Genomic DNA, 23,490 nt, shown 5'->3' on the forward strand with positions numbered 1-23,490 from the left:
CACAATGAAAATTGGAGCAAATAAATCGATTACGAATTGCCAAAATAAAAATAAAATAAAATAAAATTGCATGGGGTTTTAACAATAGGGCAAATCCAATATCAATAGCAAACTTCACCAAAATTATTAAATAATAATTATGTAGACAAATATGCCCTCACGCGTGTGTATATATCTCATAAAACATACATTAATCCACGTGCATTAATATCTCTGGCACTTCAATCTTATTCCATGAATTATGTATAATTAATAATAAATATGCATAAATGTGACCATGACATACTACAAGATACATAATGTATGTATATATTTAATTCATTATTTCTTATGAGAAATCAAGTCATATGCAGGCACAGTGATCAAGAAAGACGAGCAAGTGATCTATAATATCTATATCTATTGGTCCGAATATGATATACAACATCGATTCACAATAAATAAGATAAGTCAGTAAATAAACAAGAATTTTGTACTACTGATTTAATAATAATAATCAAGTCCGCATGCATGTCTTCTAGATTAACAATAAGGATGATTACCAAACAAATTAATCGGAATATAATACGATCCCGATTAAACACAATTAATTCAAGAAAATATCCAAATAATTCAACACGGAACCACTTCGTCAAGGTAATTAATTGTGCATGGGAGTTGACAAAGATATGAAGTGCACAAAAAAGAATCTGAACACTCCATCGAAACATAAGAAATTTAATATTTTGCATAAATTAATTTCAAAATAAAATTCAAAATTTTCTTAAAAAAAAATGAAATTTTCTCAAATCGCAGGATCGGATCTTGATCAAGAAAATATCGCAAAATAATTGTTGAAAATAAAAAAACCAAAATATTTTCAAATAAGAAATTAAAGCGAATCTTGATCAAGAATTTGACGAAAAGAAAATTCAAAGCAAGGCAGAGGCAAAAACTGCTCTGATACCAAATGTTAGAAAATAAATATATAATCAAATATGTTAGCGGAAGCGGAATTTAAGCAAACCTCCAGCCATTACTAAAAATTAAATTTATTCTCGATATTCTCTTCTTCAAGCAAAGGGTAGATTGGAACCATGGGAAGATGGTGTTGCCAAACTCTGGAATTCTTGGGAGACCGTTGTCAAACTTTGGAACCTGTGAAGATCCTGAGAGTAGGTTTAGTAAAACGTACGTGAGAGTATTTATAATAAAAAATAGAAACCGTCCATCACGATTTTTCTGCCACTTCTCACGTATATTTTGAATGTGATATAGCCATTTGAGAAAGGATAGGATAACAAATTGTATTAGAATTCCAATATTTCAAAATATAAACGTCATTTGTGCGAGGTACTAATGGCTCTTCATAATAAAGTTCCAAATCAGATTTTCCATTTCCACCAATACGAGAATTTGAGAAGTTGTCAAAATCCTGAAAATATAATATTAAAATAAAATAATAATTAAAAAATATTTCTTTCATATAAAAAATAAAATAAATATAATACAATAAAAAAAATATTATATAATTTTACCGTCATAAACTCATCACAGGATGCGTCAGAAGCATTTCTGTCTTGATTGCCCTCATTTTTTAACCGTTCTTGTGATACAGATGAAAATTGTAGTGCATAAGAATCATACAACCGCTTCATTTTCTCTTTAAGATTAAAAAACTCAAAGTCATAATCTTCACCAATCCCATAAATTATTCTTCAACTCCATTGAACAAATTGCAACTTGAAACGAGGATCCAAAATCACAGCAATAGCCATAATTGTGCTAAATTAAAACCAATATTTGTCAAATTTCTTGAACATTCTACTTGACCTTGTCTTCATGAAAGTATCCAAGATGTCCATTTCATCTTTCAAGAGTAATCGAACCCTCAATATATTAGGAAAATACAAATTGGCAGTAGGATATTTGCTTCCAGGGTAACTTCATAGAAAATTTTTAAATATTTGAATATTTTCTCTACTTTTACCCACTCTTCTGTTGTTGGGCAATGCACATAGTTAGCATCAACCTTCTGAAAATGGATTAGAGTTTTTTTTGTAGTACAAGACACTTTCTAACATCAAATATGTCGAATTCCACCTAGTTGGAACATCTTGTTTTAATCCCCTAGAAGATTCAAGTCCAACATGTTCAACACAACTTCAAAATCGTTGCTTTCGACTTTGAGAACTTTTACAATACTTCACACTTTCCCTAACCTTCAAAACAGCACCATCAATCTCTTTCAACCCATCTTGAACTATCAAATTCAATATATGGGCACAACATCGTACATGAAGAAATTCACCATCACAAACCAAGTCAAGTTCACCTCTAAGAACATCAACGAAAACATCATTTGACGATGCATTATCCAAGGTAATAGAAAAAAATTTCTTTGAAATACCCCAATCCTTCAACATAGCACATACTTGATCACTTAAATGAACTCCTATATGAGGTGGAGGCGTAAAACAAAAGTTCAAAATTTTTTTCTGCAAGCACCAATCTTTATCAACAAAGTGAGCGGTTAGAGAGATATAGTCATCTGTAGTTATAGAAGTCCAACAATCTGATGTGAGCGATACCCTACCATTAATCAAATTCAATTCCTCATTTAGTCTATGTTTCTCCATCATGAACATCTGAAGCACATCATATTTAATTGTATTCCTTGAAACTGACTTTGATTCAGGATTCAAATAATCATGTCTAATTCCTTCATATTCAACAAATTGAAATGGAAGATCGTGCTTAACAATAGCAAGGGCTAATAGTTCACGGAAAACATCAATACTGAATTTTGGTAATCTGTTTTCTAAACTTGAAGAAGATGTTGACAAAATTATTTGTTCAACATCTTTATAGGTACTCTTCAGACAAACTTTAAGATGACGACTAAAGTTTCTTGTGCCCATTGTACTTGACCCATTAAAAAGTTTGCCACATTTCTTGCATTTACATACCAACTTTCCAGTTTCATCAGGTTCACCAAGAAAATCGAAATGCGCCCAAACTTCAGAAGTAAGTCTACGAACCCGTTTTTTATTTCCAGGAGTAACAGGTTTATAATTGTTTTTTGATACCTGTGATTCTTCCTGACTTTTGTTATTGTTATCCCCTTCCTCTTCAGAAGAATCTAAGTGAACAGAATCAGCACTGTGTTGATGCATCACTGCTGTTTATATACAATTTAAATAAAAATAAATTTATTGCCAAAAAAGTATAATAAATAAATTGGAAAAATAATAATAAAAAAATAAAAATCAACTCATTCACAATATATTTAAAATTATATTCAAAATATAAATTTTATTTTTTAACTTACGACTGTGAAACAATAATGCACAGACTTAGCACACAAACATGCGATAAATTTTGTTTTTCAATCTATTGAAAGAAAAACAAAAATTAATAAATAGATTCAAAGATTTACTATTACCTTTTTTGGGGATGACAGGCGGAGGAAACAGCTTGAGTTGTGGAGAAGAGATGTTTGAAATTAGAATGCCCTAATTTTGCAGAAGTTGGGTTTAAATATTATTATTTTTCTTTTTATTTTTCTATAAAATGACCTATTAATAATTGAGTTTGAGTGGTAAAAATTAATATATATATTTAAATTTAAAGGAATACTCATTAACGGGTTATTTTTGGGTTAAAAATTTTAACTCAAATCTGACCTATTTAATTAAATGGGTTAAATTGGTTTGACCCAATTATTAATTGGACCAAAAAATTTAACTCGAAATCCAACTATTTCAGGTCAGATTCATATCAGCTTAGCAAGTCGGGTCAAATTTTGCCGGCCCTAGTAACTATAGGAATTATTCAATTTCTTTACTTGCCTCACAATTTTACTTGCAGTTCTAGACCCCTCGAGATATTCTAAGCATTTCGGGGTTTATATTCATACAAGCCATTGATCCTACATTGAAAGTTAAGCGGCCTCTCGACTAATTCCAATCCGGGCCCTCACCCGATGACGAGGGCATTTTTGTTTGACGTTAAGCAAGACTTTTTGGAGTACTTCTTGGGAGTCTAAGAGGGTGTTTGGGAAATAGCTTTTTGAAGAACTTTTAGCTTATTGAACAGCTTTTAGCTGTTTAACCAGTCAAAAAGTTAATTGAAGTGTTCGGTAAATTATTTTTTTAAAGAGCTTTTTGGACCAAAAAAATTAATTTCTGAAAAGCTTATCTACCCAGCGTTTTGAAAGAGCTTTTTCATTTTAATTTTAGTTGTTCCTTATTTACTCTTAAAACTTAATTATTTATTTTATACATATAAATATATTTTTATAGCAATATTTATTAATTATTTTTAATATATTTAATTTATTAAATTATATTTTTATTTTTATAAATTTAAAATAATTACTATTATTAATTATTACATATACATTATTTTATTTGTAAAATATATAAATTTTTAAAATTAAATCAAATAGAAAACACAAAAATTATTAATTTATTTATATATATTAAAAAAAATAATTAACATAATAAAAAAATATATACGAAAGATTTATTATTTTATATTTTACATAACTTTAATAAAAAATTATTATTTTTTAGTAAAAATAATTTTCTCAAATCTAAATAATAAAAAGAAAAATAAATATTTTATAATATTTTTATAATTTTCAATAATTAATAAAAAAATTCTCATAAATTTCAAATCAAAATAAATAAAATTAAATATTTTAAAAAATAACATATCAATGTCCTTAATAGTCATTTTATGTATAAACAGCTAATGTCAAACAGTTGTTTTATTAAACACTTTAATGCAAACTGCTAATTGAATCAGTTAGTCAAACCACCTAATTGAATCAGCTAATAGCTAACAGCTAATTGAATCAGTTAACAGTTAAAAGCTATCAGCTAATTGTCAAACGCACCGTAACCCAATTTTCATCCCGTGAGAACTTGGAATCTCACAAAATTCGGTTCCAAGACGCGATAATTTTAAAAACAATTCATGTAATATACAAATAATAACGATAGATACATTTTGTCATTTACAATATCTGTAAACAATCGATCACATTTCTTTATACATTCCTTAGTTGGATCGAGATTTTACTAAGTTAAGGTATTTGCTATACACATGAAATTACAAGCTTATTAATCGAAGGCACCAAACTGTAAGGTCATATTACCGGCTCCTTTTTTTCTCATCGATATTTTTTTTTTAAGGTCATATTACCGGCTCCTTTTATTCTCGTCGATATTTTTTTAGTAGAAAAATCACGGAGGAAAATCCTCACTCTAATGGTTCATACTTATTATTAGTATGAGTTTGTTTAGTTTTAATTTAAATTTGAGTTTCTATTTGATTAATATAATATTTTATATAAAAATAAATAATATTATTATGAAATATTATATAAATGAAATAATATTAATTTATATTTGAAGTAAAAAACAGACTGTATAACTTGTATTTTTTTTTTCTAAATTATATATTGTTGCCTTTTAATACTTTTTATAATATATTAGGGGCGATTGATTTTAAAATTTGAATATTTCATTTAAACAATATTTAATGCAAGATTTTTACATATATATAAAATACATATATATTTAAAATATATATATACAGAATCAAAGAATAAAAGGTAAAAATAAATTTAAAAAAAAAAAAGAAAAAATACATATATATTTAAAAATATATATACAAAGTCAAAGAATAAAAAGTAAAAATATATTTTTTTTTTTTTTAAAAAGACTCATAGGATTGTATGTGTTTTATTTCAAATTTTATACTATTAATAATAAACATATACTTACTTCGTCAACTTAGTAAATATATATTTTGTTGTTTTTAAATGGTCAATTTATGTTTTTAGTAAATACGAGTTCATTATATATTATAAATAATTTTATATTTATACTTATTTACATCAATATTCTTCCAATATCTTTATACATCATCAGAATAAAATAATCTTTTCATAGATAGAACTATCATCTACTATTGTTATTATACAAAATTTATTAAACCAATTGCTAACAATAAATAAATCATTATAAACTGAAAGAAAGAGTATTATTTTTATTTTTTTATTTAAAATATCAACATAAAAAACTCAAAACATAAACTAAAACCAAACAAACCCATACATATATATATATAATATCCTCTCTTCGTCCTTTAACAATCTATTCATTTTTTTATTTTGGTCTGTCTCGTAACAAAGTATTCATTTCCTTTTTTTAGTAATTGTACTATCTACTTAATATTACAAATACTTTTTCAAATTACAATATATTACACAAATGTCATTACTTTTATATCATACAATACTAATAGGGTTAATTTAGTCTTTTTACCTGTACTTTTTACTTTGCTCTAATATAATATTAATATTTTTAAAACGCCGTAAAAAAAGTAAATTGATATATAAATACGAGTGTCTGTTTGTGATTAGAGGCCTCCAATAGGCAGCGTTGGCTGACCGTTAATCTAGGTAAGTCCCTCTTAATTAGTTACGGATTTGGCCACCATATTCCGACACAACCCTAACTGTGGCTACCCTCAATTCTAACCACCTTCCCAAGCTGTCACTGTGCCAACAATATAGAAATACAGAGAGAGAAACACAAAAAAAAAAAAAAAAAAAAAAAAAAAAAAAAAGAAGAGATTAAGGTCATGGTCTAGGGTGTGGTGTTCCCATTGCAGCCTGGTCATGATCTATGATCTATGATCTATTATCCTTTCTAATTCCTTAATTTCTTTGCATTTCAAACCATCTCTATTCTCTCGATACCCTAATTCAATTTTGTTCTCATTCCCTTTGTATAAATATATATATATATATATTAGTTTCAGTTCGGCCCAATTCAATCCAATCCAATCTGACTCGGAACGTACGTACGTACGTAAATACGTACGTCGAATAACATGTCATTGAGCCGCGCCGTGGAGGCGAAGCTAGGGAAGCTTCCCCATTTCGTGATATACGCCGTGCTCGAATGGGTCGTAATCCTCTTGCTCTTCGTCGATGGATTTCTAGCCTTTATCTGCAACGAATTCGCGCGTCTCTTCGATTTGCCAACCCCTTGCTTGCTATGCACTCGGATCGACCACATGCTCGTCCATCGGACACCAAATTTTTACTACAACAACTCCATTTGCGACGATCACAAAAAGGACCTCTCCTCGCTCGCCTATTGCAACCTCCACCGCCACCTATCCGACATCCGGACAATGTGCCACGGATGTCTCATCTCGTTCCCAAATTTCGACAAGTACACATCCCTCGTCGGCACTTCTAGGATCAACTTCAAGAAAGAGCGCAATTTCTTCGTCGAGGATGATAGGAAATTCGTCGTGCACAAAGACGACGCGGAGATTGCGCCCGGAAACAACAAAGGGGCTATTGCAGTCATCCGGTGCTCGTGTTGTAGGGAGCCGTTGAAGCCTAAATCGGCGTCTTCCAAGCATAAAAGGAGTTTCTCCACCAACGCGCCGGCCTCGTCGCCTAGAGCATTATCGTCGTTGTCGTTGGGTAGGAATGACGACGAAGGGAATGTGGATTTGCCGCCTTTCCGGTACACGGAGCTCAAGTTAGTAGCGGATAGCGAGTTAGAGCTTCCGGAGGATGAAGATGCTTCGCGCGCCGATACTCGGGGTGAGTTGCGTTTGTCCTATCGACTCTTTCTTCGCATAACCGATTGCACTGATAATGTCTGTTTGACTGGGTACGAATTTTAAAAAAAAAAAAAATGGATAAAGCAGAAACATTTTCTTTTATAATAAAGAAAATAAGAATACTTTTTATACCAGCCACAAAATAAAAGTAAGTATAACTTTGGACGACGAAGGAAGTATTATTCTTTATAAAACGATTGTCAATTTTGCCAACTCTAAGAGAAAATTTTAATTTCTTTTTTACCGGTCTTTATTTGAAATTGAACGAAATTCGCAAGATCCATTAACGGTCCAACAAAGAAAACTCGCACATTTATCGAGACGCCTGATATTTTTTTGACTATCTGAGATCGTTTAGGGTCTCAAGTTAACAATTTTCTATTTCTCGGGTCTTTTTTACTTCTTATTTCGAACTTATTTCTTTTATGGCTTTATAAACACCTTAACGTTTAGGTTTTTATTCAATTTCACTATTCCTATTTGTGCATCGCCATCGTTGCCTAAACATAACCAATGCAGGTAAAAGTGACGTGAAAACCGCTCCGGTGGCACTGTTACCGGACTCGGAGGACATAAGCGATTTCACGGCAAGAACCCCGTCGACGAGGATCAACAAGTTCTTCGGAATCCCACTCTCCGATTCGGCACAAATGAGTCCTCGATGGGCCGGTAGGAACAACAAGAGACAATCGTTCGAAAGATTAGACTTGATCATGGAGGCAAACGACGCGCGCGACGCAGCTGCAGACGGCGACATTCTTACACTCCTGAAACGCCAAATCCGTTTGGACCGCAAAGCGCTGTCAGCTCTCCAAATGGAATTGGACGAGGAACGGAGCGCGTCGGCAGTCGCAGCGAACAACGCGATGGCTATGATCTCGCGGCTGCAGGCTGAGAAGGCGGCTGTCCAGATGGAGGCTCTGCAATATCAGAGGATGTCCGAAGAGCAGGCGGAGTACGATCAAGAAGCTCTGGAGATGATGAAGGAGATTCTTTTCAAGAGGGAAGAAGAGATTAAAGCATTGGAGTCAGAGCTCGAGATGTATCGAGAAAATTACGGGCATTCGAAGAGATTAATCGTCGGCGAGATTTGCGACGAAGTCGACACCGACAATTATCAAGACAATATTAAATCACCGACGTTTTCGACGTTAAGCGATAAGTCCGAAGATCGTAACGAACATGAACGCGAGCATAAACACGAGCGCGAACCAGAGAGGACATTTGATCGTTTTGATCAAAAGATCATAAATGCGCCTTCAAGTGAAAGCTCGGAACCCGCCAAGGTCGTCGTCGAGAATCAAAATTGCGGTAGCTATCGAACGAATCCGAGAATTTATTCGATTAATTTTATTTTTTTTCGATCGTATGTATTGATTGTTGTCGCATGCATTGCAGCGTCGACGGACGAGGATGAAGGAAGCGGAAGCCTTGCTAAAGAAGTGTCGATGATTAGCGAGCGATTAAGAGCTCAACATAATCTTCGGAAGATTCGAAACAACAACGTTGAATCTCCTTCCCATAGTTGATATTTTAACGTAGTTTAGTGTAATGATCGTAGGCGTTTGTTATCGATCAAAATTGACGGACGGGGTACGATGATAACACTGTTATAGATCCATCTGACCTTTACAACGATGTATGGTTGACTGTATGCATGTAATAGTCTATTTTCTGCTTTGCCATGCTTCTTCTCTTCTCTTTATTTATTTATTTATTTATTTATTTTATCATTAATTTTTTTTTTCTTATGAGGTTGGAACAACATCTTTACTAATGAGCTATGGTAAATACTACTACTACAAAAAAAAAAAAAATTACTCTGTAAAGGAATTTCGTCCATAAAGTTCATCGTAGCTAACGTAATTTTATTTTTAATTTCGTCCCTAAAGTTCATCGTAGCTAACGTAATTTTATTTCTAATTTCGTCTCTAATATCATTAGTAACGAAAAAAATGAATTTAAAGACGTAAAAAGCTCGTTACAAAATTGATATTTCTTGTAGTGATACAAACCGAACCTAATATGCTGCATACTAGTGTAACTATACTCGAGTTGTATTATATATGTATACACATATCTACACTCAAATTTTAGAAATATAGTTAGGTGTGTTTGTTTGTTTGTTTGAGGGTTTCAACTGTAAAAATTTTGAATTTGAATAGTTATATGATGTGATATAAATAATATTGATACTGTGTTTTGAATATAAAATTAATTTTTATTATAATATAACAAATTGAAGAATAAATATTTGATTTAATATTTAAAAAAATTATAAATAATAAAATTTAACAAAATTCTTCAAACGAACGCACTATTAAACTATTGGTTGTGTTTGGTCTTTAGGTTTTAGTAAGTTCTCACTAAAATAATAATAATAATAATAATAAATATTAAATCAACTTTGTATATTATATTAAAAATTAATTTTATAATTATACTATCATATTTATATCTATTTATTTCAAAGTTCAAGACACACAAACAAACACACCTTTAGGCTTTAGATACTCCAAAATGGAATGCAATTTAATATGCAACATTAACAACTTAAGTTAAAACAAACTTGTAATCACACCTAAAAACTACCCTAAACAAAACCCACAAAACTAGAGGAAACAGAGCAGAACACAAAGAGAGTGTTTACTCGTGTTATTTTGACGTTGAATAGTAAAATTTTGAATTAAAATAGTTGTTTGATGTGATATAAATACGTATTGACGTAATATTTTGAATGTAAAATTAGATTTTAGTGTAATAAAATAAATAAAAAATAGTATTTAATTTGATATTTTTGAGAAAAAACAAAGTTAAAGAATAATAAAACCGGAAACCAAATCACACAATTACTTGATGTTATATATATACCACTTATTCTTACACTTGATTCTCATTGCATTACACGACGTTGGTCGATCGGATCGATTACTCCAACCATCGCTTGTTTTGTCTGAATACTGATCTCCTTTCAACAGCCTCCTTACGCTTTCTGTTGCCATTGAACTTTTGTTTAAATAGTATTTTGATGTGTTATTTTGTAAAAAAAAATAGTCTCAGCAGAGTGAATAGTATTGATTTACAAACGTGGAATAATTAAGAGTAGGCAAAATTAGCTAGAGTTTGAAAAGTATGTACCATAGTCTTTATGCTACGGAAAAAAATGATCAGTCTCGTGCAGTTTATAAATCATTAAGGCTAAATTGCCCATAATTCTTTTGTGGTTTTAAAACTCAACGTAAATTTTTTCTTTACTTTAAAAATTATGTGGCGCCCCTTTATACTTTAAATAACGTTGCATGAAATCCTTCTGTGATTTCAAAACTCATTGTAAATCTCCATTTTTACTCTAAAAATTGCATGGTGCTCTCTTGTACTTTAAAAAATATTTGTATAAAACCCCCCACCATCCAAAATATATAGATAGAAAATAATTTTCTCATGGTTTCATAGCGGTGGGATTTTTATGCAACGTTTTTTTAAAGTATAAGGAGTGCTATGCAATTTTTAAAGTATAGAGAGATTTTACGCTGAATTTCGAAACCAAGTAAAAGTTATGAGCAATTTTACGAGACATGAATGAGAATAGTACAGATAACGATCCTACCTTAAGCCTCTTGGATCGGGATCCGGTTGGAATATACGAACAAGAAGCTGATAATTTCCATAGCCCCTCTGTTCTTCTCTGATCGAATTAGCCGATTCGACGGCGGAAGGCTTGCAGGATTGCACCTCTATCAATCCAAGTGTGTTTATATCTCCAATGCTCGTTGGAATCTTTTCCAATGCTGTACAAAAAGATAGATATAAGCTCTCGAGTCGCCGGAAATGCGAAGGTTCATCGACCACCCATTCCCGGAGATCAGATCTCTCGATGACGAGCACTTTTAGCTGACTAAACTCGCCCTCATTCGTCGTCCATCTTTGGCCACAACAGGCATTGTCTCGCAGTTTCAGAAGTTGGAGCTTCGGCAATGATCCGACGACACTCAGATCGTGCCACGGCAGTCGACAGGAAGTTAAGGTTAACTCCTTAAGCGACGCCGGGAAAGAAATGTCGGACTTTTGCAATGGGAATGTGTCGCTCGTTGGGCCTTCGACGTGGAGGTTTAGCTTCTCGAGAGAAGAGAGTAGGAAGAGATTGGTAAGCATGTATTCGGACCATCCGGTTTTGGCAATGTCGCCGGATTGATAAAAGATCTTCAACTTTTTAAGATTCGGGACAAGTTTCACGGCCCATTCGGAGCATATGAAGCTTGAAACTCGCGATAGAGTTTCGAGGCTTTTAAAGATTGTTAATTTTGGCGCGCCCGGATCAGCCAAGCACATGTCGAACAAGATAAGATGCCGTAGCCGGGGCATTCGCCACGTCGCCAATGGAAGTAGATACAAGTCGCGGCGGCGAAGCCTAGATTGCGACATAAGGATTAATGTTTCGAGCTTTTTCAAATCAGATAAGTACTCGATGACTCCGACCTTGTTCTCAAAGTCGGATGTCAGCAAGGCGAGGTGCTTCAACAGAAACAGATGGCCTATTTCGATGGGGAAGTATTGTAAATGCACGATGTTCGCGTCTAGTATCTGAAGAAGATGGAAACTATTAGAAAAGATCAAGTTCATACTTGGCAAAGGTAGAAGAACGGTTCTTATGGATGATTTCTCGGTACTGCGCCAAAATGTATCCGAAATATACGAACAAGCGCTCACGCGGCGTAGATTGGATACATCCTCGGGGTGCTTATTGTTCACGACTTGAAGAAACTTCTCATCTTGAGCAATTTTTATGCAAAGATCTCTCAAAAGATCATGAATCTTCACAGATTTGATACTTCCATTGAGAGACTTCTTCACGACCAAAACAAGACTTCTCTTGATCAAATCATCCAAACAATCCTTCGCGGCCTTGTCCGGATCGTTAGATTCGAGAAACCCCTCCGCAATCCACAGCTTGAAAAGTTTAGAGACACGAATCTCATAATTCTCGGGAAAACTCGCCATGTAGAGAAAACAAGGCCTCAAGTGATGCGGCAAGCGCGTATAACTCAAGGATAGTATCCGTGCGAAATCCTCGTCGTCGTTCATATTCATTGCTCCATCGATGTTGTCCGCGACATCTTCCCAAGTTTCTTGCATCGGATCGGCCTTAGAGAGGATTCCCGCGATCACCACAATGGCGAGAGGAAGCCCTTCGCACTTTCTCACGATAAAAACACCAATTTCCTCTAGCTCCGGCGGGCAATCTTCTTTTCCAAACACCCTATCCTTCAAAAGATTCAAACTTTGAACTTCGTCCATCAACTTCATGTGATGAGGGCGAGTGGATGGACCGAAGAAAGAAGCCTCTTGCCTAGATGTTATTACAACCCGACTTCCATTACCGTCATCCGGAAATGCCCGGATTAAGTCATAGTAATAGTCCCATCCACTTGTTTCCCACACATCGTCCATTACAATTAGATATCTCCGATCCTTCAAGAACTTGTACAAATTTACTACCATCTCCTCCTCGTCCATCTTATCATGTATCTCAACTTTAGACTGTTTTATCGAATCGAAGATTCTTGAAATAATTTTCTTGACGCCGTACCCTTTAGAGATTGTAACCCAAGCTCGGACATCAAAGTGCCTTGAGGTTGTCGTTGTAGCCAAAGAATCATCGTAGGCATACCGCGCCAGAGTAGTCTTGCCGATACCTCCCATCCCGATAATCGGAATAATACTTAGTTGTGATGATCCTCTGTAGAGTTTTTTTCTAATTTTATCCAAATCTTCTTCAAGTCCAATGGCAGAAACGTTTGAAGAAGTAGAAGAAGATCGAAAAGAATGAGTTAGAATGAGATCTTTTCCGCCTTTGCTACTCTTCACAATAATCTTCACTTGTTCGACTATAGCTTGAACTTCTTTTAGGACACTTTGTAAATCTTGGTGCAGCTTTAGCTTATTACAAAGCTTGACACGAATCATTCCTCCAAATCGAAGAATCGCCTGTTGAACAAAATACTTTACAACTTGTCGTGGGAAACGCATTAAACCCCAACAACCATATTGATGAAAACACAAATCATCCAAAATCTCACCCTCGATTATGTCTTCTGCTCGATTTGCTGCTTCCCTAATTCGATCTTCTAACAACTCTTGACTGTCCTGATTCTGAGGGAATCGATTCAGAAAATCCACCAGAACTGCGATGTTTTCGTGGATTGATTTGATTAGTTGCTTCTGTTGGTTGAGGATGGAAGAATTTACTACTAGTTGGTTCTCCTCATCCTGGGGGATCTGCTCGATGACGTGTTTGAGTGAAATAAGAGCAGCATAAGCCATCGTGTAAAATCTGGAAAATAACAAAAATCTCTGAATGAATGAAAAGCTTTTAGGTTCGAGAATTGTGCTGACCGTCTTGTCTTAATTAGGGTTGTGGTCCCGTGCTGGTGAGCTCGCTCATCAATGGTGACAGCTCTTCACTTTTGGTTTTAAGGCTGTCAGTCTGTCCCTTTGAATTTAATTAGTCAACCGTGCATTTGCAAGTTAATATACATACACATGCTTCTTGCGTGTTTTCCGGAGAGACGTCATTCAATAAAAGTAAAAATAAAAATAAAAATAAAAAATAATAAGCTCCTCTCTACTTTAGTCCTTGCATACATACATTGTACGTATCTCTTGTCTTAATTGTTAATTTCCCTATCCCTTCCAGCTCCACCTACCTCGGTTCCTCCAAAAGTCGTCGCTCCCATCTTTCTGCAAACAAACAAACAAACGTGAAAGAAGTCTCTCCAGCTCCACCATACATATCGAATGGCAGCCTACGGTGCTCTGTCCTCCCTCTTGCTCACTCTCGACAACATCCTCAATCATCGTACTATTCCCATCATTTCCCTCAACCTTCCCCAACTCCAATCCATGCGACAAACCGCCGCTTCTCTGCAACACTGTCTGCAAAACGGGTCAACCCAAACCCGCAGGGACGATAATGAAGATCCGGTCGAAAGTCTCCAAGCAAAGATCCGAACCCTGGCTATCCAGGCCGAAGACTTCATCGCATTCACAGTGTACGAGGATTGTAGAAGGGACCGTGAACTCATGTCCCCACTCTTGATTTTTCTAACAGCTTTGTTATGGGTTTCAATCTGCCTCTTCTGGTCATTCTTCGTTTACCTAATTTTAATCTTCTTCACCATTTTTGTGAGCTTCTATTTAAATCCCTTGGATGGCCTGACGAATGCAAAACCCTACATTGGTATTGTCATATTTCATTGCATCTCATGGACTGTCAATTACTGTTCATCTTTTCTGCTCTATGTCCGAAAATTGGGAATTTTGTTGAGGATAAATATAGGTGAAAGTCTGATCTTGAGCAAGATATTGGAAGACATGAAAGTAATCGCCATGGAAATGGAGCAAAAGCAAAATCCAATTAGAATAGATCAAGTCTCCAATTTTGCAGCTTCAATAGGTATGGTGGGAATGGAACGTGAATTTAATCGAATAAGGACGAGGTTAGAGATGGATTTGTCTCCAATGCTCAAAGTCGTTGCCATTGTCGGAATAGGTGGTATTGGAAAGACGACACTTGCTAGAAAGGTATATAACGACTGTTACATTCGTCAAAAATTCGACATTTGTGCTTGGGCAACCGTGACTAAACAATCTTGTTTTCGATACGTTGTGCAAGATCTTCTTGAATCGGCTAAAATACAGACAATGCAAGAGGACGATGATGATGACGACCACGGTAATAAGCTGGGGGATTATCTCGGCACTTGTCTTAAAAGCAAAAGATATCTCATTGTAATGGATGGGGTGAGGGATATGGAGATTTTCGACGCTTTGAAAAGATGTCTTCCCCGCGATGATCAAACTAGAAGCCGCGTGCTTCTGACAACTCGGGACTCTGAGGTTGCGTGCCGCACAGGTTGTCTTAGCACGCTGCATCGAATGCGCTTCCTCCATTTCCGCGAAAGTCGGAGACTAGTTGACCAAAGAGTTTTTGGAGCAGACCGTTGCCCCTATGAATTGAGGAGAATACGAAACAAGATTGTCCGATGTTGTAAGGGACTTCCTCTGTTGCTCGTTGTGACCGGCGCTAGTTTGTCCAAAATTGTTCGAACAAGACAAGTTTGGCTAAGTTTCGCGGATAATTTAGAAATAGCCGCGAAAGACGAGGATTGGTGTATTGCTATATTGGGTTTAAGTTATTACCACTTGCCTCATCACTTGAGACCTTGTTTTCTCTACATGCTGATGTTTCCGGAAGATTATAACGTTCGTAGCGCTAAACTCTTTCGACTATGGGCTGCCGAGGGCTTTGTCCGATGCGAAAGTGCTAAAAGCATGGAAGAATTGGCGGAGGAATACTTGGAAGATCTAGTCGAAAGAAACCTCGTTTTGGTTGCTACCCGGGGCTCACAAGGCAAGATAAAACGATGCGCGATCCATGATGTCCTAAGGGAATTGTGTCTAGGCGAGGCGCGAAAGGAAAAATTCATTTTCATCGTTAATGCACAGGAAGATGCTCTTCAACCCGACATCCAAGAGTACCACAGGTTAAGTGTTTGCCACGACGTTTTGAGAGATTGTCCGGACATTATGGATAGCGTAAAACACAACGCCTCCAAGGCGCATTCTCTCGTGTCTATCGGAACCGAGCATTCTACCCCGAAGCTCGACGAATTTCGCTATAAGCTGCTCAAAGTGTTGGATCTACTCGCATTGAATTTTAGCACATTCCCTTTGGAGATAACCGAATTGGTGAGTTTGAGATACCTTGCTCTTACATTCGGCGAAACGCTTCCTCCCTACATTTCTCGACTCCAAAACCTTCGAACCATTGTTCATCGCAACACATCTCCTTCGACGGGGAGCTACTTGCCGATCGAGATTTGGATGATGCCGAATCTAGTGCATGTACATATCCCGCCGGCTCATTTATCTACCCCGCCGTTTCGGACCAATGCTCTAGCTCTAGAAACGCTTGCGGACGTGGTAAACTTGAGTTTGAGCCCTCATGTTCTCGAAAAGATTAAAAGGCTAAAGAAGCTGTCGATTTCTTACGACGTGGATCAAGAATCCTTCAAGGAATGGTCCATGTATCAACTTAAAAACTTGGCCTGTCTAGACGAGCTCGAGAAGTTGAAATTTCAAGTGTTGGATTTCGCCACGACGTCGAGGGGTCGGCTTAAGCCGTGGAAGCTGGCTTTCCCGAAATCGCTGAAGAAGCTAACTTTGAGTGGCTGCAGGATTCATTGGCTGTGGCTTAAGATCGTCGGCGCGCTTCCGAAGATCCGAGTGCTGAAATTGAGAAACGATGCGTGCCGGGGCGGCGAATGGAAGCCGTTGGAGGGACACTTTGGTGAGCTGAGGAGCTTAGAGCTTGAAAATGTGGATCTTGTGAGATGGGTAGCCGAGCCGATACACTTCCCTCGGCTTCGACGGCTTACGATCAAGTCGTGCCCTCAGCTGAAGATGATTCCTCAGGGATTGAGTAATATCTCTACGCTTCAAAAGATTGAGCTAGTTGATTGCCTTCCGCAGGCTGCTGAGAGTATGCGCAGGTCAGGGAGTTCTGTTACTGTATGTAATTACTGATGTATATATATATATGTATGTGTGTGAGATGCTCATTTAAGACGACTGAGGGGTCGACTCACGAGCAATTTTTACTTAAATTACAAATATACTAATACATGTACAATTATTTTTTTACATAGAGTGAAAGAACAAAAATGTCAAAATCTCTTACATACCTCCACTAACTAATAAAATATTATTATTTCTTAATATACTATAAAATTCCAAATGGCCCATTTGGATCGAGAAGGTAGGTAAGTGTATATAATTAGGGGTGGGCAAAAAATCGAACCGAATCGTCGAACTGCTGAACCGAACCGAATTTTCGGTTAACCGCGCAAATTCGGTTCGAATATAAATACTGCATATTTTTTCGTCGGTTTCGATTTTTCATATTTTTTTCGGTTTGGTTAACCGAACCGAAAATATTTATATATTTATATTATTATATTTTAAATTTTATATTAATAATTATATTCGATTCGGTTTCGTTCGATTTCGATTCGGATATTTGAAATATTTGCACATATTTTTTATTTAATTAAAATTTTAATTATTTTTTTATATATTTTTTCTTAATTTCGATTCTGTTCGAGTAATTTGCAAATACTATAAATATTTTCGGTTAACCAAAACTTTCGGTTCGGATATGGTTCGCGATTTCAGGTATTTGTTCGGTTCGGTTCAGTTATCAAATACCTGCATATTTGCAAATAACCGAACCGTGTCCGCCGGTATATATAATAGTGTTGATGTCATAATATGTTTATATTGTATTTTTTCAGTAATATTTATAAGAATTGTACTGCCTCCGTCCCAATACAATAGTCTTATTTATCATTTTTTTCCGTCCCAATACAATAGTCTTGTTTATCATTTCTATCCGTCCCAAAACAATAGTCTCATTTTCATAAATAACCATATTACCATAAAATTATCCCTGCTTTTTCATTATTATTACACAATTGTCACTACTTTTTAACTAATATACTCACAAGGGCAAAAAAGTTATTTATCTTTCTTTTTACCAACTATCAATATAATATCAATATTCTTTAAATCTCATGTCCAAAACAATAAGACTATACTTTTGGACGGATTGAGTATTATTTTTAAACTAACTGAGCAAACTTTTTTTTATATATCCTTTTGAAAAGCTCATAATTTTTATTTTTTTTTATATTAATGTATATGATGTATTAATACTCTCTCCGTCTCATAACAAAATATTCGTTTTTTTATTTTAGTTCGTCTCATAATAAAGTATCAATTTCGTTTTTTTAGTAACTGTACTATCTACCTAACATTACAAATACCCTTACAATTTACAATATATTAAACAAATGTCGTTACCTTTATATCACACATACTAATAAGGTTATTTTAGTCATTTCTACTTTATTCTTACTTATATCTCAATATAATATTAATATTTATAAAATTACGTGAAAAAAACAAATAAATATGTATGAGACGAAAAAAATATTAAAAAAAAAAAACGTATGTTTAAAAGAACTCATTATATAAACGTTGTCGGAACCTATTTAATAATCGCATATGTGACAGTATTTTAAACATGGGAAACCTACAAGAACATTTAGGGAGTTTATAATATAATTTGGGATTAGGATTAAAGAGTCTTCTCAGACCAAATGTATATTCATTAGAAGGTCTCTTTTTAATTCCTGTTGAGAAAATTTAAGTGAAAAAATGTGTATTACGGTAAAAAAATAAAAAAATAGTGTGCTAATTTAATCAAATTAATACCTACACCAGCTCAACCAAATCCATAAACTAATATAGCTACATACTTAGTATAACCATTACAAATATTAAAATTACCTTATTGATTAATATTTTACATACAATTTAATCATTAACACCAAAAAAATAAAATAATAATGAACATAAAAATAAAAAATAAAACCCTCCAAGACATTTGTAAACAAAATGAATTAAATTCTTCATTCCTTAACTCTCTTATAATTTCAAAATTCAGCCTTTATAGTTTTAAAATTCAGCCCAAATCTCTCATTTACTTTAAAATTATATGCAATCCCCTTATACCTTAAAAAGTGTTGCATGAAAGTCCTATATAGTTTCAAAACTTAATGTAAATCTCCACTTTACTTAAAAATAAAAAAAAAAAAAAATTGTACGACGCCTCTAATATTTTCAAAAATATTGCATAAAACCTGGATAGGAAATCATGATCCCATCACACAACTGAGGTTTCATGGGGTGAGATTTCATGCAACATTTTTTAAAAGTATAAAGGAGTGTCATACAATTTTTAAAATACGTGAATATGATAATTAACAAACCTCCCGCCATTGCTAAAATTTAAATATATTCTTGAGATCTTCTTCTTCAAGCAGACGGTAGGTTGGAACCGCTGGAAGATATTGTTGCCAAACCCTGGAACCCTTAGGAAAATGTTGTCAAACCCTGGCTCTTAAATAGCGATGGTAGCGATAGGTGTGTTCTAATTTTTTAGAGTAAATTTAGTAACTCATATGTGAAAGTATTTATAATTAAAAAAAAACAAACCGTCTTGCGATGGAATGGGAGAAAAGTGGTCCACTTTATTTTTCCTGAGAGATTTTAAGCAAAATATTAAAATCACATGAGAGTTACGAGCAATTTTATTTTATTTTATTTTTTTCATCTGCATATTCCTACTTTTGACAAAAATAAAATTTTTGATATCTAACTATTCCTCTTCATTTAATATTTATTTACTAATTATTACTAACATATTTATTAATGTTTTTTACTCATTCTAATTCTCCTACTACCATCATAACTTCACACAATATTATATGCAAAGGTCTGCACGTATTAGGTTCGGCCGAGGGTTTACCGGTCGATTCAGTAGCGGCCGCGGATTCATAAATAAAAAATAAAAAATACATATCCAAAGACCGTCTAAGATCAAAACAAGCAATCATATTATTTATCAACAATGCTTGCTCGACTCGACTCAACTCAACTCATACGACCTTAAATCCTTACAACAAACCATCACAAACCCCTTGTCAGCAACGAAGAAAAAAAGAAAGAAAAAGATAAAACAAACGAAGCGCAACGATGCATTTATAAACAACACATACCTTCAACAATTTCCTTCGTTCTAACCCCGACCGTTGATTCATCTTGCATCACGATCAAAACCATGGAACAAACAAGAAAATGTCTCCAAGTCTATCGTTGCTCGGCGAGTTGCCACCATACACGAGCAACCCCTCGCGCCCGCCTCGCCGGACTGCCCCAAAGGCGCACCATCCCCTAGGCCCCGGGTGGTGACCAGACTCGGATTCATCTCCCCATCTTGTCCAATCCAATGTCTCTACATCCAATGCATAAATTTCCCCGGAAAATTTACCGGCCCCCATGTGTCCTAAATCACTCGGATCGATCTCCCCACCATAGATAAAAATGTACTTCCCGATCCCAGCAGTAGAGAACACGCTCCGAGCAGATGGTTTATCGCCCTTACTTTCGACCTCAACCCATTTTTCTTCACCAAGATCAAAGTAATGCACGTCGTCCTCCTCTTCGCCAGAGAACCCGTAGACAACCCATATTTTGCCTAGTACAGCAGCCAACCCCGGCCCACCTCTAGGCTTGCAACGCTCGCCCGGGAAAGGGTAGTTAATCCATTTTTCGTCGACAATATCATAACCCCACAAATCATTGAGGCGTCCCGTGTTTCCACACCCACCAAAAATGTATATTCGTCTCTCATCCGCAGTCATGGAGTGGTAGCTTCGATGAGGTGGACCTGATGAAAGCAACGACCATGTACTTGTAACTGTGTCAAACGAATAGAACTCATTCAATTCCTTGTGCTCGCCATCCCGGCCACCGAACACATAGATGTGCTCGCCAATGGACGCCATAGTAACACCTACACGTGGTGGAGGAACATCCCCCTTGGCATCAGCCACCGACCATGTTTGATCATTGAGATCGAACATGTATAAGTGGTTATCAACTGGGACTCTCGGTGCAAACTCACCACCAAAGGCGTACACCTTGTCCCCGACTATCGCAATTGCATGCGAGCTTCTTGCCCCCGGCCCGGCATTGTTTTGCTCCAGCTGCAGAATTCAAAATATCTCAAGATAATCCATCCGGCAAGTGCAACAGCAAGAACATGCTCCAAATTTAATAGAATCTTGAATGATCAAAATCATCCACAATGTCATTTCTAGTGAAATACTAAATGTAAAGAAACTCTATACAACAGTGCTATTTACTTCTCTAAGGATCTTCTACGGTTAAACAAATATGTATGGATATATATATATGTGTATTGTTCCTTAGTGAATTTGCAATTCATCCTAAAACTTGTACCCAAATCTATGAACAGAGTCTGCAATGATACTGAATAATCTCACATGTCACATTCAAGAGCTTGACTTCACCAAAGTAAGCGACCATTTTTAGGATTTAGTAACAAAAGCCAATCGGATTTGAATTTTTGACCATACTGTGGTTAGGAATTCGTACGAAAGTATTTACAATTAGGTCGTAGGATTTAGAACTGAATCTGCAGCAAATCGAACTACGCTAAATAATCAAACGCAGCCGAGGTCAAAATCCAAATCAACATGAAATTGATTCCGAATTCAACCATCGTCGATCCTCAAAATCATCTAATTCCACCAGCCACTCAAAGTCAAACAATCAAATCAATTGCACCTAAATCAACGAAGCTGAAGCTGGATAATTCGAAAGAAAAAAAAAAAATTAATAATAATCATAATAACGAAAAAAGTCGAACAAATAAATATCACAAGGAACCTTGAACCATTTCCCTTTAGCTAGCGCCATCGTCGAAAAACCTCCAAATCTAAAACAGATCGCCCAAAACGTTCAGCTTTCGGTTTCAGCTATTACTGAATCCCTGCTACTTCCCCAATATATAGGCCGATCGGAAGGCAATAATCACGCCTCTTCAGGGGCACACTGTAAACTGGATGTAGCATTGTTTAATCAACGTCCTTGTCAATGCCCTAATGCAATTTCGATCAAATAAACAAAACAACTTTCGGTTGTTACTGGAATTTGGGCTTTGATTTCACTGTTTCAGAAAATAAATTTTCATTTGAGAATATCAAATATTAAGATAAAATATAAATAAAATTTTAAAAATATTAAGATAAAATATAAATAACTGTAAATATATTAAATTAACCCTATTAGTAATCATACAAAGATAACGATATTTGTGTAATATATTATAAATCGGAAGGATAATCGAAATGAAAAAATGAATAAATTCTTAAGAGATACAGAGGAGTATATCTTTTTCATTTACTAGTTCAATCCAGCTAAAAAATATATATATTTGGGACGTAACAATTTCATTAAATACCATTTTTTTTCCACAAATAGCAAAAATGTTATTACACTATTTTTATCTGCCCACTATAATTAAAATATTATTATTTCTTATATTCCGCGTCAAAATAAATGTATATTTATTGTTTGGACGGAAGGAGTATTGTATTATAATTAGTTTACTTTTAAAAGTTTACTTTTACATTAAGGGTGTGTTTGTTTGGGGGTTTGGATTTTGGATTGGGATTTGAATAGTAAAAATTTTGAATTTGAATAGTTGTATGATGTGATATAAATAGGTGTTGATGTGATGTTTTGAATGTAAAATTGATTTTTATTATAATATAAAAAATGAAAAATAGGTATTTGATTTGATGTTTTTGGGAATAAAAAATTGGATGAATAGTTAAATTTAAATCCAATCCTCCAAACAAACACACCCTTTTTTTTAACAATTTCAAAAAAAAAACACACTCCTAGTATTTGTAGATAAATCGATTTTTAATGTAAAAAATATAAATATGAAATATTATTTCAAATTAAATATTTAATTTTTTAAATAAATATTTGAAGTTTTCTTTTTTTAAAAATATGTATAGTTTATTATTATTTTTAAAAAATTGCAATTGGAATATTGTGTTAAGACTGAGTGATTTTATTTTAAAATTACAAATTAAAATTAAAGAAAAAAGAAATCACCAATCAAGCTCATAGGTACATAAAGATAAACAAAATAAATTGATCAAAATTATTATATAAAAAATAAGAACAGAAAAGAATGAAAGGAAAAATATATACTCCTTATCTTCCGCTACAGTTGATTTGTTCGTTAAAGCTATTTAAAAAATATATATTACTCCCTCCCTTCACGGACAAAGTATACATTTATTTTTGGCTCGGTGTTTAAGATATAATAGTATTTTAATTATAGTGGGT

At 34.6% G+C, this 23,490-nt stretch overlaps 4 protein-coding genes across 6 annotated transcripts; 2 read left to right on the plus strand and 2 right to left on the minus strand.

Moving 5' to 3' along the window:
- Positions 1 to 6,888: 6,888 nt before the first annotated feature.
- LOC127255152 (probable myosin-binding protein 5) lies at positions 6,889 to 9,167 on the plus strand. The gene is made up of 3 exons (XM_051280546.1): positions 6,889 to 7,618; positions 8,158 to 8,949; positions 9,037 to 9,167. Exons 1-3 carry the CDS (start codon positions 6,889 to 6,891, stop codon positions 9,165 to 9,167), a joined length of 1,653 nt encoding a protein of 550 aa, XP_051136503.1.
- A 1,237-nt stretch (positions 9,168 to 10,404) lies between these two features.
- Positions 10,405 to 13,985, minus strand: LOC127255088 (late blight resistance protein R1-A-like). 2 transcript variants are annotated; one of them, XM_051280464.1, is made up of 3 exons: positions 13,716 to 13,856; positions 11,246 to 13,623; positions 10,405 to 10,630 (listed from the first exon to the last, which is right to left on the minus strand). In XM_051280464.1, the coding sequence occupies exons 2-3, from the start codon at positions 13,600 to 13,602 to the stop codon at positions 10,567 to 10,569; spliced, it is 2,421 nt and encodes an 806-aa protein (XP_051136421.1). In that variant the 5' UTR covers positions 13,603 to 13,623; positions 13,716 to 13,856; the 3' UTR covers positions 10,405 to 10,566. The 2 variants fall into 2 exon arrangements, with proteins under 2 accessions (XP_051136421.1, XP_051136419.1); XM_051280462.1 differs by having other exon boundaries at positions 11,246 to 13,985.
- Positions 13,986 to 15,098: 1,113 nt separating this feature from the next.
- Positions 15,099 to 17,382, plus strand: LOC127255269 (putative late blight resistance protein homolog R1A-10). Its single transcript, XM_051280741.1, has 2 exons — positions 15,099 to 15,219; positions 15,311 to 17,382. The coding sequence occupies exon 2, from the start codon at positions 15,340 to 15,342 to the stop codon at positions 17,221 to 17,223; it is 1,884 nt and encodes a 627-aa protein (XP_051136698.1). The 5' UTR covers positions 15,099 to 15,219; positions 15,311 to 15,339; the 3' UTR covers positions 17,224 to 17,382.
- A 2,035-nt stretch (positions 17,383 to 19,417) lies between these two features.
- LOC127255270 (nitrile-specifier protein 5) lies at positions 19,418 to 22,239 on the minus strand. 2 transcript variants are annotated; one of them, XR_007839597.1, is made up of 3 exons: positions 22,015 to 22,239; positions 20,319 to 21,308; positions 19,418 to 19,799 (listed from the first exon to the last, which is right to left on the minus strand). XR_007839597.1 is itself a non-coding variant. In XM_051280742.1 (2 exons), exons 1-2 carry the CDS (start codon positions 22,042 to 22,044, stop codon positions 20,373 to 20,375), a joined length of 966 nt encoding a protein of 321 aa, XP_051136699.1. In that variant the 5' UTR covers positions 22,045 to 22,239; the 3' UTR covers positions 20,120 to 20,372. The 2 variants fall into 2 exon arrangements, 1 of the variants encoding a protein (XP_051136699.1); XM_051280742.1 differs by lacking the exon at positions 19,418 to 19,799 and having other exon boundaries at positions 20,120 to 21,308.
- Positions 22,240 to 23,490: the final 1,251 nt, after the last annotated feature.

The sequence above is a fragment of the Andrographis paniculata genome, unplaced genomic scaffold (genome assembly GCF_009805555.1).
Source record: "Andrographis paniculata isolate CXL003 unplaced genomic scaffold, ASM980555v1 Contig53END, whole genome shotgun sequence".
NCBI lineage: Eukaryota > Viridiplantae > Streptophyta > Magnoliopsida > Lamiales > Acanthaceae > Andrographis > Andrographis paniculata.

Excerpts from the sequence above, each read along its gene's own strand:
- LOC127255270 (XM_051280742.1), bottom strand. The coding sequence starts at position 22,044 with ATGGCGCTAGCTAAAGGGAAATGGTTCAAG. Across the intron at positions 21,309-22,014 it reads CTAAAGGGAAATGGTTCAAG|CTGGAGCAAAACAATGCCGG; the intron begins GTTCCTTGTGAT and ends TGAATTCTGCAG.
- LOC127255269 (XM_051280741.1), top strand. The coding sequence starts at position 15,340 with ATGCAAGAGGACGATGATGATGACGACCACGGTAATAAGCTGGGGGAT.
- LOC127255088 (XM_051280462.1), bottom strand. The coding sequence starts at position 13,959 with ATGGCTTATGCTGCTCTTATTTCACTCAAACACGTCATCGAGCAGATC. Across the intron at positions 10,631-11,245 it reads CCCGATCCAAGAGGCTTAAG|AAAGCGTAAGGAGGCTGTTG; the intron begins GTAGGATCGTTA and ends CAATGGCAACAG.
- LOC127255152 (XM_051280546.1), top strand. The coding sequence starts at position 6,889 with ATGTCATTGAGCCGCGCCGTGGAGGCGAAGCTAGGGAAGCTTCCCCAT. Across the intron at positions 7,619-8,157 it reads TTCGCGCGCCGATACTCGGG|GTAAAAGTGACGTGAAAACC; the intron begins GTGAGTTGCGTT and ends TAACCAATGCAG. Across the intron at positions 8,950-9,036 it reads CGTCGAGAATCAAAATTGCG|CGTCGACGGACGAGGATGAA; the intron begins GTAGCTATCGAA and ends CATGCATTGCAG.